The sequence below is a fragment of the Macrobrachium rosenbergii genome, chromosome 40 (assembly GCF_040412425.1).
Source record: "Macrobrachium rosenbergii isolate ZJJX-2024 chromosome 40, ASM4041242v1, whole genome shotgun sequence".
Classification (NCBI taxonomy): Eukaryota; Metazoa; Arthropoda; class Malacostraca; order Decapoda; family Palaemonidae; genus Macrobrachium; species Macrobrachium rosenbergii.
In genome coordinates this window covers 13,488,871-13,503,204 of record NC_089780.1, presented here as the reverse complement: position 1 = coordinate 13,503,204, position 14,334 = coordinate 13,488,871, and the positions used below count along the sequence as shown (strand labels likewise).

General features: G+C 35.0%; 1 protein-coding gene across 1 annotated transcript in view; it reads right to left on the bottom strand.

Moving 5' to 3' along the window:
• LOC136826322 (fibrocystin-L-like) overlaps positions 1-14,334 on the bottom strand; it is a 113,056-nt gene that overhangs the window by 29,066 nt on the left and 69,656 nt on the right. Inside the window, exons 46-52 of the mRNA XM_067083572.1 lie at positions 11,055-11,217; positions 10,449-10,684; positions 10,000-10,149; positions 9,613-9,837; positions 6,622-6,719; positions 4,182-4,288; positions 1,295-1,385 (exon numbers count right to left, since the gene is read on the bottom strand). Coding sequence (XP_066939673.1) covers positions 1,295-1,385; positions 4,182-4,288; positions 6,622-6,719; positions 9,613-9,837; positions 10,000-10,149; positions 10,449-10,684; positions 11,055-11,217 — 1,070 coding nt within the window. The remainder of the gene's footprint in view (positions 1-1,294; positions 1,386-4,181; positions 4,289-6,621; positions 6,720-9,612; positions 9,838-9,999; positions 10,150-10,448; positions 10,685-11,054; positions 11,218-14,334) is intronic.

Here is a 14,334-nt window from a genome sequence, read left to right as displayed (position 1 = left end):
ACTTGCAACAAAAGCTACAGGACAAGTTTAAAGTAGGTACTTCATCCAGCAACAACTGCTAAATCCATTATTCTGTTGCATAAATAATTCACTAATTCATGAAATGACAACTGGTATAAATGATAGACTAGCCTTCTACTGAGAGCAAAACCTATTATCAGTGCTTTGGAAGAACTGCAGAGAAAATTACACCAAAAAATCTTTAACATCTATCTTTGCTGATGGACAAAAGCTACTTTGGTCAAATGAACAAGAAAGGAGAGTTTACCCTACATACAAAATAATGATTATGTTTTTACCACATTATAATTGAGTTATTGGAGAAGTATTTCAGTGTCAAAATTGATACAGATTGACCATCATTGCCTAGGAACAGCAAGTGATAACATAAAAATCCTTATGACCACAGGAGTAACAGACAGCAATCCACAAGCTGCCACTGCTTATGGGTGCAAATATCATAACTAAATACAATTTTATGTCAGAACTTTCACCTCTGGGGATTGCCTTGAATTTACATTGTCCATTTCCCACCCTAACTTCCAAATGCCTCTTTTTTTTTTTTTTGCACTCCATTGTTGCTTCTTCTATTAAAATGATTAACACACGCATCAGAGGCAGAAAATGTGATCAACTATAAAGTGTAAAAAACATACATCCGTATAAACATAGTATATTAGGGCAATGAAGGGTAATAGACATACCTTCAATAATCTTTCAAGTATGTTTTGAAAGCATCAGATCCTTTACACAAAAGGATTTCTAAAGAATTCTTTGTTTGCAAGACTTCAAAAATTGGTTTCTATGCTATCTGGAACAGCACTTACTGCTCAGATGAATCCTTTCCTTTTGCACTGCTATGAGATACAGACTAACGTATCCTGTGTTAGCACTGGTGCTGTGCCAAACAATGAATAATTCACTACACATCCAAGTGAAACATAAAGACTGGTTAACTCAGCCAACTACAGCATTTATATTTTACTTGTGTACAATGAATACTGTCAAATTAAATTAACTTCTTTATAAATGCCAAAACTTTTCTGCAGGAGCTAAGGAAGTTTACCATTAAGGTAGTTGATAGCTTCTTCATACCAAGCGAAATATACCTTGTACAACATGTGTTACTATCTCTCTGTAGGGTTCCTGTCCAGATATATGTGCAGGTCCAACTGCTTGCTATTGCATAAAAAATGTGGTTACTTCACTTGCCAAAAATTCATTCTAAAAATCCAGGAAGGCACTTACTGTGTGTATAAACAATAACTGTACAGAGCAAAATATGCCTTCTTACCTGTAAACTCTAAACCTAATATTCCTCTGTCTGCCTGTTGAACGACCTTCAAATATAGTTCTGCGCTTTCTCTTTGATAATTTTCTTGAGACTGGAATGAAACATGATAACTTACATCACAAAAATGTTTATATAAACAATCTCTATATTTACACAGTAAACAGCACATTTTATGAGAAAAAGTAACCCTGTACATCTTACGAAAGTATATCCCTGGCAGGATCATTGGTCCTTGCTTACAGAAGCAATTACTAAACCAAGTTTCCGGGGGTCAGTTTTTTCTAATAAACTGTTTCACAGATCTGAATAATCAGCTTACCGCAAGAATGTACCTGAGCAGGGGTGAATTTACAACAGGCTGAGTTTCCTATATAGAACCAACACCCTATATCTGACCATGTCACAACATAAAGCTCAGTCAGGAGAAAATTATCTAGTCACGTGTATCGTCAATTATTAGTTGGATGCTTTATCCATTATATTTTGTAAAATTTTTAGTACTGTAAATAATTTGACAGAGCAATTATAGAGACAATCACAGAAGTCTATTCTTGTGGACACAGCAATGTAAAAGCATTTCAAATATATCCATATTTCAATATTTCAATGTTTCTTCATGAAAACTACATTCATAAGTGATTATCTATCAGTCTTATAAATTTAATCACTATCATTTTATTATTTTCATTAAATGGGTTAGTGAAGTAGGTGAAGGCATTGTATATTTAAGAAATGTAGACAAAGTACACTGTTAATTTTACTGGGTGTTTGTAAAGCTAGTCCTCTCATACGTTTGGAATGGTGCAATGGTTACTTTTGTGATGTTGTAAGACATATGGGAGATGGCTGTTAGGAGAACAGTGATGGAAGTCAGTCAGGATTTTGTGGTGGTGACGAAAGGTTGTGAACACTCGTTTGTGGTTTGTTGGTCGGTTTGTAAGCCTTTCTCTTGTTTGCTGGGGTTGTGAGCTGGCTTGGGCGAGCAGTGCAAAGGGAACAGGTGTGAAAATTGAGTAATTGTTGCATACTGGTCGGGCTGGGTGTTTATTCAATAAAATGGCAATGCAATGCTTTTACTAAAGTTTCTTTTTTACCCAGTCAACATAAATTTTGTTTTATCCTCAGTTACTTTGTGTTTTTCTGCTATTCATGATACCTAATCTAATACAGTAGTGTACTGTACATATTACTCCAGTAGACCATGATTTTCAAAGCTCTACTGGCATGATAATCTTTTTGACTGACAATTGCTGTTAATCTTAGGAAAGAAGTTACACTACTTTTCAACCTTTGAGAAAGCTGGTAGGCACCTTAGTTCTGGTAAAACCAACCCTGCTACATCCTACCCACTCTCAACCAGCTCTTAGAACACCAGTGTCTTTATCCTTTGATAAACACAAGAAATTCTACTTAAATCCTTGAGCTCACTGGCAAGATTTACTAGTACTGTCACCAGCATGCACTTCATAGCACCTGTGTCTAAAAGATGATATGCCCAATAGTCCAATGCACATAAAGTTCAAGTATTGCCAAATATATGAAAATCAAGGAATACAGGAAATATACCTGGTAGAAAGTATTGCTTATAATATAGCTGCGAATGAACAAAAGGAAAGCAAATATGCAAGTAGTTCCCTTAAGTCACAAGTAGACCACAATACAGCGAACATAAAAACCTAATCAAAATTTTCCTATTTCTGATCATCCTTTACATTCAGACTTCCCTGACTTTTCCATCTACCATGTGTTACTAGGTCTGCATTTAATTCTAAGTCTTACATTTTCTTTTGTGCAGAACAATGCAACAAAGTTTTCTGGAAGTTTTATTCCTGCTGTGACAAAACGAAGGAATGAGCTTCATGATCATATAGCCAAATTTGGAAATCACTAAGTTTAAATTTGATCCTTTCATGCTTTATTTTCATTTGTTTCTTTTTATTTTACTTATTCTATTTTATTTTTTCTTGTGTTGTTTTGTTTTTATGTTTTACTCTTTGCTTCAATCATTCATTTTTCATATGGGCTGATTTCCCTACTAGGGCACTGGTCCTTGTAGCACATTGCTTTTCCAAATAGGATTGGAGCATAGTAAATAATAATAATAATAATAATAATAATAATAATAATAATAATAATAATAATAATAATAATAATAATAATAATAATAATAATAATAATAATATATATATATATATATATATATATATATATATATATATATATATATATATATATATATATATATATATATATATATATATATATATATATATATACGTATGTATATATATATATACATGCAGTCCCCGGTTATCGGCGGGGTTCCATTTCTGAGGGTGTGATGATAACCGAAAATCGCTGCTAACCAAAAATCGTCGATTTTTGGGGGTTATTGGCGCCGAAAAGCACTGATTTTCGGTTATCGGCGCCTCTGTTAGGTATTTATTGGCGCCAATACCCAATTATCGGCACCGATAACCGAAAATTGGCGATTTCAGCGCTTTTTCAGCAATTTTCGGGGGTTATTGGCGCCGAAAAGCGCCGATTTTTGGTTATCAGCGCCTCTGTTAGGTATGTATCGGCGCCAATACCCAATTATCGGCACCGATAAGTGGAAATCGGCGATTTTCGGCGCCGAAAATTGCCGATTTTCTTCGCTAGACAAGCCCCATAAAACCGAATCGCTGTTAACCGAGCCCGCCGTTAACCGGGACTGCCTGTACATAATGTATGTACACTATATATGTATATACAGTAAATACATATACCTGTACATATATATATATATATATATATATATATATATATATATATATATATATATATATATATATATATATATATATATATATATATAATATATGTATGTATATAGAAAGAGACTTACCAAGATAAGTCATGGATCTAGCAGTCTCATTCCAGTAAAAATCTCCATGTGCTCCTGTTACTGGATCTGGTATACTGAGTGAACTATTTTTCTCTGAACCTCTAGTCCTGTTAAAAATAAAATCACACTGAAGTAGGGCTATACTCTCATGAAAAAACTTGAAGTACACTTTCGTTATGTCCAACCGAGTTATGTTAAACAATGACCTTCAACACTTCTGACATTTATGAATTTTTTTTTAGACAACTTTAATTTGTTTAACAATTCTAAAACTCCTTTTTACACTGAACCTACTGCTGTTGCTATATGTCTGGTTATTACACTCAAGAATATTAACTGGCATGGTTACAAGTTCCAGTAAGGTATCTGGAACTCATCAAAAGGACATCAATAACTCTCCAAGTGATGCAATTCTCATACCTTACAGCTTTCACAATGGAAGGACATGAAAGAATCTCCAAACAAGAAGAAGAAAGCTTGGTGGAAGTACGCACTGTGATTGTAGGAATAATGTAAGAATATGCAGGGAAGTTGTGGAAATGACAGTGAGAAGAAATGTGGAATAAGTTAAGACACAAATGGAGAAAAAACAAAATCAACTGGTCATGATATAAAGAAATATAAACTCTAAGTTGAGGTAAGATATATAAACTCTAAGTTAAGGTAAGACAAAATACTCCTGGCATACTGGTCCAAGATGTGTAATGAAATATGTAATTAAGAAGACTGAATAAATAAAAAGAGGTGATTTTGTAGAGGCAATATAAGAATATGGTTTTAGAGAGGGAAACCATGAGGGCAAAGCAGTAATGGACTTCCAATTGTGGAAATAATAAAACGTGCCAAACAAAGCTTTTAAGAATCCCTGAGAGAAAAGTGATAACATAAAAGAACAAAAGAATCAAAGAATTTTATTCTATCATGATGAGAAGTACATAATCACCAAAGATGGTCTCATTATCATGATAAGTAAACCACTGAAAACAAAACACAGACTAATACACACTGGTAAGGAAGGAAAAGAAAGATAATGGAGATAGAAAGAGTTAAAAGAATTTGGTAATGGAAAATGGTATTTCCATAATAAAACTAAGTTTCATAATTTACCAAGTAATTACAGTTATACTTTCTACTCGTGCGGCAGTTAAAAATTTGAAGTTCGTGGTAGCAATTTGTTTGTTTATAGTGTAGGTAACTACCCCACCCTCTATCGAGGGGGAACAATAGGTACAATATAACAGTGACAGTCAATTTCTTTTGTGCTTAATGTCCATCAGAGGGGAGGAGGGAGGGCTCTGATCTTGTAATTGCTTGGCAAGTATATATGAAACCTAATTTTATTATGAAAATACCATTTTCATATACAGGTAGTGGTTGAGTTACAATAATTCGCCACACGATAATTCAATTTTGCGATGGGGTTAGCAATTAATACCAATACGACAATATTTAGAAAATATTTGTACAGTGAATTCATGTGGGCGCAGGCAGCAGCGTACTATTAGGCAGCAAGAGAGACCAAATTACAAGAGATCAACTTCTTCTCCTCCATCTCTTTATCCCATCTTCTAGTTAAAAAAGTAAAAGAGAATGATATAAGTATTGTTAGTACTGTTATACTCTTGCATAAATGCACACAGTCATAAACAACCGAACGAGAAACTGCTGTTTTGCTAATAATTGAGTTGGATAACAACAGCTGTTTTGCTTGTATTTCAACATCTGTATGGTAGTAAACATTTAGCATAGTTATGTTACAAGTGACGTTAAGTAGAATAGGACTGATATATTTTTACATTGCACTATACCCTAATTTGCTATGGAGAAAAGCTCAGCAAGGAAATATACTGCTAAATTTAAGTTGCAAGTTGTAGCTGAAGCTGAGAAAACAGTGTTCAAGCTGCTGATAACTATAAATTATCGTGCATAGGAAACATGGATGAAACTCGACTGTAAATAAAATTGGATTGAAAAGTATTTTAATCAAAAGTACTGGGCATGAAAGATCACATATTACTGCTGTTTTCATGCTGATAAAAGATAAATACATAAAGCTCACATTATGATGAAATCAAGTGCAAATAGCGTGCAGAATCTTGATTTTTTACACAAAACAAACATGCCCCCAATGACCAACATTATCTACTGACGAAAAAATAGCTAAATTAATTTCATAACGAGACGTATTTAAGTTATATTTATACAGTACTTTTATACAATCCTGACATACCAACATACGAAAAAGTTAACAAAACATATCCTGTACTACCAAGAAAAAAACTTAATGACTAGCTTTCACTTAGTCAGTCACTCTCTCTTTCTCTCTCAATCAAAAAACAAAATGTTACATTAGAAGACAGATGGCAGTCTGCTATAAATATCTGCAGTTCAATAGTAATAATTTCTTAAAATACATCATACAGCTGACATAAATACATACCCAAATCCATCTGGCTTTTGCATGAAAGTATGTTCCACGTAATAATGGTCAGCAGGATCAATAAAATCAGTGTATGCAGTATATGAAATGTTTGTTATCTGCAAAAACACAAGTTTTTAGTAAAACAGTAACTCAAACTGTGACTTACATTAGAAGCACATAAAGACACCACCCTACTTATGAATGAGTTACGTTCCAGACGGCTGTTCGTACATTGAATTGTTCCTAGGTTGGTTACTGTACTCTTCACTCCTATCTAAGTACGGTATGATGTAAAATCAATGCAGTGCTGTACATTTTTTCATCCTAAAACACAATACACTGTACATACAGTACTGAATTTTATAAAGTACTTTATTACTACAAATAGTATGTAAAATTGAACTTACGGGTGGCAAAGGAGAGCACTCTGAACACAATTCTAGTTTGTAATCCTGTTTGTTCATATCTCTGAATGTTTGTAAGTAGGGTGGTGTCTGTAGCCCAGTTTGTTCTTATCATAAGGTTCCTTGTTTATCATGTATAACATATAATGATGCTACACTAAAAAAGATAACTATTCTTCGATTAGGATAGTCTTTTGAAAGTAATGATGATCTGCAAACTGTCATAAATAACTCATATATTTTTCAGTACCAAAGGCAAATATCTAAAGGTAAATAAATCTTCTAGTAAAAGTTCAAAATAATTCTCCCTTTGTTGACATGAAACAAATTCTTTTTACCACATAAAATTAACTAATTAAGAAACATTTTTCAATACTTCTCATCATACAGAACCAGTGTTGCATAAAAACTATAATAGGAGTAAGGATAATACTAATAAAATATCAAAATCTGTGACCCTGTCTTGTAGAGGAAATAAGTGAGCCTATTTCGAGAGATACTCCCAACTGTAGAAAAATGTAAAAAAATCCATTCATTAGGGTGAAGGAGCATCTGGCTAGTAGAAGTTACTTGAATACTTTATAATCAAAAATAATGTTTTAATATTTGTATACAGATACAAAATATAATTGTATACATATACAAAACAATGCTGAGAGGTGAGGAATGTTTCACGATGTAATTAAGAGGGAGTTATGATGACACAGCAACTCGAAGCTTTTTTAAAATACCTCATCCTAAAATTAAACTTCATAAATATTCTAGAAGTTCCTCTGTGGAAGACAATGGAAAAAGGACAAAAAGCACAAGACATTCTTCGTCATTTCTACAGGTTGCATAAAAAAGTCTATGGACATCTGGGTGACATTACTCAAGTGACATTACTAAAATTAAAGGGGGAAAATATTAACCGATACCGCATGTAAAACTTGCTAACTTGATATCAACAAAAACTATGATACTGATCTGATTACTGTGACCAGTGGGTAGCCCGTCTCCAAAGAGCTATTTTGGTACGTTTAAATTCAAGAGAATTCCTTAAGCATATACAAAGAGTTTGGACACACCACGGAATAGTATCACCTCCCATCACTTATGCAGAGATTCCATCGGTCCTGGAATTCTTAAAACTACTGACACTTTCTTCTATTTCCTAGGAGATAGGAGACTTAAGCCCAACCACTGTGTATGTGTGAAACATTCTTTAGCAGTGACGAATGTAAAGCTTGACTTATCATTATTCCACTATCTGAAAGTCCTAAGCAACCAACCCTGCAAATAAATCAACTTTAATGTTCCTTAAGATTCCTGATGGGCTATGCTACTGCATGACCTACTAATTAAGTTTTCTGTAATATGCATATCACATTTGTACTTTCTTCTTGCATGCATATGGACACAGCCACGATGATAGAAACCAACGTAATTAATGAGTATCTAAGAGGGCAGTGGTTTACTAAGTATTTTTCCCTAGTTATCAAAGATACCAAATGAAGTCAAAGAAAATAATATTTGACTTTCTGAAGCAGAAGCATGATATCTGTAACTGCTATGATAAAGACAATGCCTACAATAAGTTTCTGCATTGACAGGGGCACAGGCACTTCTGAGCTTATAATTCAAATGAAAAGCAATGAATTTCAAGTCTTGCTAATTCTTGATTTGCTGAGTCATTTGTTTTTAGATTAGCCCCAGCATCCATAGGCTATTCTGGGAGATCAGCAAAATCTATGTGCATAGTTACTGTTTTAGTCTCGAGTTTATCTGCATTGTACAATATAGCTCTTGTCAGTGATTCCACTTATTAATAATAACCTTTACTGACTGTACGTTCGTTAGCCCAGCTAAGCTAGGTTAGATATGAAATTCTACATAAGGTCTAAATAAACTTTTACACCTTCAGTTTTAGCTACGTATGATATATGATTCAAAATTAGTGAGACATATTGACAGGATAGAAGCAACTATACAAACATATGTTTTACTTCTTCCAATATGCCTTCAGTCATCCAAGTTTTTCAGTTATCCAACAGCTCACATCTCAAAACACCTTAGAATAACAAGAACTATGTTGTAATAGTATGGCAACTGTATCATAGAACAAAAATCATTCTGACTGGACTATTTTCATATTTGGATCTGACTCATATCCACAACAATTTTTTTTTGTACTGGTTCTTTAAGTCACTATAGTAAAGCAAATGGTCAAACTAAAAATCAATAAATTGCAGCTTCCCATTTTGTCAACATCAACTCATATTCTCACAGAAATTTCACATATATATCCTTTGGCCCCATTTTCCGACCTGTGGAGCCACAAACTACAACCTGACTCCTGAAACTGGAAAAATAGATAAAATGTCAGACTAACAACTACTGTCTTAAACCGCATGTCTATTCACTGGATAAGAGTGACCCAGATACGTGCTCCTTATATTATTAGAAGTTACTAATTTCCAAAATCAGCTACTGAATTTCGATTCTCCCCTACTGAACAGTAGCTGAGATCTGTGTAAAATGAGCCTTATATTAGTACCTGGACATGCATAATTAAAAAGACAGTTGCAATAACAAGTATTCAACAAGCAACAGAATCATCTAATACCTGTTCTGAATAGTCAAATGCCCACTTGAAAGTGGCCCCACTGTAGAGAAGTCCCATCCAACCAGAACCCCTTTCTAGTCTTTTCAGACTGTAAGGGAGACTTGTATTTCCATAGGGGGTTGTCACAATTAAGTCTCTACCTTCCAAAGATGTTGGACGAACTGAACTTTTAGGTAAATGCATTCTCAAGAACTTCATGGGAGGTGAACATACAGATCCTTTTGTCTGGAATGGTTTCAAGAGTTGACTCACTTTTCAAGAATGTAACAATAATAATTTTAGATTCATTTGTAAGCAATATGCAATAATACAAAATCATAATAGCTCATAAATTTCCACACTTTGATAACATCAGCCCTCAATGATTTCAGGAATTAGAAAACTTACATGTGAATTAACAGAGAACTCTGGTACATCCTTCTGACATGCACCTGCTGGTAAGATGTCCATTGTAGGCAAAACAGTGCTTTCAGCCACTCCTGACAGTGAACCATCTGCATCAATCCAGATTGTCTCATGCTCCCATGAAAATTTCAGCTAAAAAAATTGTGGAAGGTTGTATGTCAGAGATAAAATTATTTTTCACAAAACTGCTCAGTAAAAGATAAAAGATTCGAATAACTCAAGTAAGTGAAAATTGAAAGTGATAAGCATGATGCCATTTGGAAATGATAAATTCATCATCATATGACATTTATGGTATTTAACAACAGTAAGCACTAAAATACTGTATATCACCCAGAGACATCCCAAAATTTAAGCTAAATCACCATCAAAATTCTGAAAACACCATCCGTTAAAAACAAAGGTAAATCTACACAGAAGATAAAACATACCTTGTTTGGAGAATTATCAAATGCAAGTTCTTTCACTTGCACTCTGTAACCTCCTTGCAAAGGCTTACACTGTGAACATCCAGAAAGAGCTGTACAAGTTCCTTGATCAAAATTAACAAACGTTGTATTTGATATGCTGAAGATGTATTTCTTTGGAGCTATGATACCACTGGTACTGCCAGTGCATCCTTCAGGTGACAGCTGGGAGTGTCCCACCAGAAGAGAATCGAAGACTCCTATTTGTTTTCGTTTGGTTAGAAAGAGTGATCCTTTTCAGTTACTATTATTTGTCTAAATTAGAATGTTTTATTTGCACACTGTTTTCATAACATTTACTGAATAAAACCTGCCAAATCATATACTGTAATCAATAAAACCGAGTACAGTACAGTACTGCACAGGATTCAACTGATGGAAATAATTTATATATTCTTTGAAAAGTTTATAAATTTTGAAAAGGAACATCAAAGTTAAATACAGCTTTAAAATACAGAATATACCAAAACATTAATGGTTAAAACTGCCTTTCCATCACGCTACAAAACAAAAATCGTCTGAGTATGCAATGCCAGTTTATTTGGAGTTATGCTACATAAAATCACTTACCTGGTCCTCTGGTCACCCCAAATCCTCCTGATACCTGAACCATCTCTATACCAGCATTCTCATTATCTAAAGCTACAAAATTGTGAAACTGTAACGCTCCTCCGAAGACCACTTCAGCACCTCGGTCACAACGCCACACTGTGAAGTCATGCCAAGCAGCCAGCTAAGAAGAAAAAATAGTATTACATATAAATCTAAGAATGAAAATGGACTAACTGTTGTCACACTAAGTGGCATATAACTACTGTATCCCGTGTTGTACAGCTAGGACTGAGAGTAGTAGAATGCAGAGCAGCAACAGCCAGGATAAATTTGAAAGACAGAACTTTCCTTTAAAGGAACAAATGGTCCGACTTCCTCACACAACAGTGACTCTTTCAGCGGTAAAAGAAATCTAAAATTCTATTCCAGTCTGCCTGAGATTTAATTCAGTCACTCTTTAGGATGGGCACTGGCAATGCTAACACGCATATAAGATCCTTTTGATAGCACAGAACTGTTTATCCTTAAAGGAGTAACTTTTATGGTCTCGCCAGGGCTCTATAAGACAGACAAAACAATCTAAAAGAATTCTCTCATAGTTGGTCTTGGCCAGAATAACGCTTGTTGACGCAGTGACAGAGTGTAAAGGACTCATGGTAAGAGTGCTCTGTCTGTTGCCTACAGTGACTGCTGTATTCTTCCCTTTGTCCTTCTCACACAGATGTGGCTCCAGCGCATAGCTAGGCCATTTTTCCCCAATTACTCAACGCTTTGTGGCCATAAGCCAACATCACACAGCTAGCTCCAGAAGACTTTTATTTTCGCGGTGCCGTTGTGGTGAAATTTGTGGATATCATCCCAGGAAAGTTTGTCTTATGTCCCTGTAGTTTTAGTTCCTTAATATTGTTACAGTTGGGCATAACTGTTAAATTTCAGTAGCCTGTAGGTCCTCAAAGGTGGGGATTTTGGATTAGACCACTAGGCTATGGCATGTGTTCAGATTTTGCTGACAATTTCTCAAAAATCTCATTAATTTGGCATTTTATTAATGAAAATCATTAGTCAATGGTTTTTATATATGTAGATAGTTTTTATTTTTTTAATAAAAAATACTTAATTTTTAGCCTAAACTCTTGCTTACAAAATGAGAACCATGACTTGCTGTGTCCCATGTGTATTTAACTTGCAACTTAGTTCTAAACTAAGGGTTCCTTGTTTCTTTGATTAATAATTTAGAAACATTTTAAATGAATGATGTACTACAGAAATTTACCAATGATCTTTAATGTCAGGGGCTTACTGTGTTATAGGGAAATGGAAAATATTTATAGGCAGGTCTCTTAGTATTTATGTATTACTCCACTGGATAGTGATGCAACATCTTCAAATAACACAAAGTTTAGCTCCTCAGAGGAATGTGGCAATTGCTTCCCACTACTGGTTACTGATATCAAACTAATGTTTCAATGACATCTTAGTTACAGTGCAAGAACAGGAGCCATAACTTTCAAATTATCACAACAGTTAATGATCAGTTGAAGTATGGTACAGTACCATCTGATGTCATAGGGGTGATATTTTAATATCGATTTGTTAGGCAAGTTCCAATTACTTACAAACACATTTCACTGAGTATTAACTGGATAGTCAATAAGAACTCAAAATACAATACCAGTAAATACTGTATAGCTTATTTATGAGGTATTTTACTGTACAGTAGTTTGTTAGGCTAGTGTTCACTGTAAAAAAGGGTTTTGATAAAGGAAAAACCTATTTTCGGTAGCTGCTGTGATCCTCAAAGGAGTTACTCTTATGGTCCCATCAAGGTTCCATATGACAGACTAACCAATGTCAAAGAATTCTGTCTTAGTTGGTCTTGGCCAGAATAGTGCCTTTGACTTGACACAGTGAACGTGTATGAAAGGAATCTAGGTAGACTCAAGACTAGAGGGCACTTTTCCTTGCCTACAATGATTACCCAGTTTACCCTTCATCCTCCTCACACAGATGTGACAAAGCACATGATCTGGCCAAATACTCATTACTCTTATGGTTCGTGTTAGTAGCAGACGCAACACTGGTCACTCCGGAAGAATTTCTATTTTGTGTTGCCCATTTGGTAAAATTCATGGATATTGTTGTAGGATAGAGCAATGTCTTTTTAACTGCTGCTAGAAGAAATGTAAGTGCGACCTTCTGTTGGGAACTAGTTCCTTGCCAATGTTGAGCTGGTTGTTCTTTCTTCTATAGGAAGCATCTTAATACTTTCTTGAGGTTGTCTAATTGGTCAGGTGCAAGGAAGGCCAGAACTTCCTTGGTGTCCAGAGTCAGATTTAAACCAGCTGATGATGATCTAGACTCTAGAGACTGGCAAAGGGACAGTGGGCATTGTCTGTCCCAAAGCAATTTTGCCTCTGTGGAGGCTAGGATCAGCCAATCATCCAAGTAATGAAGGAGGCAAATTGCTTTGGAATGACCCAACTTTAGACTAGAGCAAAGACTCTGGTGAACACTTGAGGAGCAGTTGCCAGGCCAAAGCAGAGAGCTTTGAATTTCATGGGATCTAGTGGATTTGAATACGAAAAGAAGCATCCTGAAGGCTGATCGCGATCATATAGCCTCTCTTCCTGATGGATTCTAACACTGAGCAGATTTCCATCATGGTGTTGAGGGTTGACAGGTCTATGAACGGTCTCTAATCCCCAGAGGCTTTTTCCACAAGAAAAGATGGCTGTAGAAGCCTAGGGAGGGGGAATGGACAATCTCAATCACTCTCCTTTGGAGCACAGACTTGACTTCCTCCCACATCATCTGAGTTTCTGTTGAGTGTGGCTGATACGTCAGGAATGGGACTGGCACTGGGATAAAGCCACTACAATGGTAACTTTGGATTTACATTAATAAAATCTTAGAACAGAATCTAGTACAGATAGCCCTTTTAATGCAAACTAATTTCATTCCAAAAGCTCAATTTGAAAGCTCAGCTGATTGTAAGTCAAATTAAGTTAATTTACGCATCCAACTTTGTAGTTAGCCTATGGTAAATGGCATTGTGAGGTTATAAGGCTTTCTTTCAAGACAATTTGGTATTTGTACACAAAGTTTATGATAAACAAAAACATGCAACCTTTCCTTAGAAAGGTGGCAATGAAATACTTGGAATAATATTTACATATCTCACATGTGATGCAGACACTGAAGTTTGTACCTTTGAAAGTTTTAAGTTGAAAGCTGGCAAGCTGATAATAATAAGTGTAATACTGACCCAAAATTTTTAATGTGAAGTTGATATTTTAAT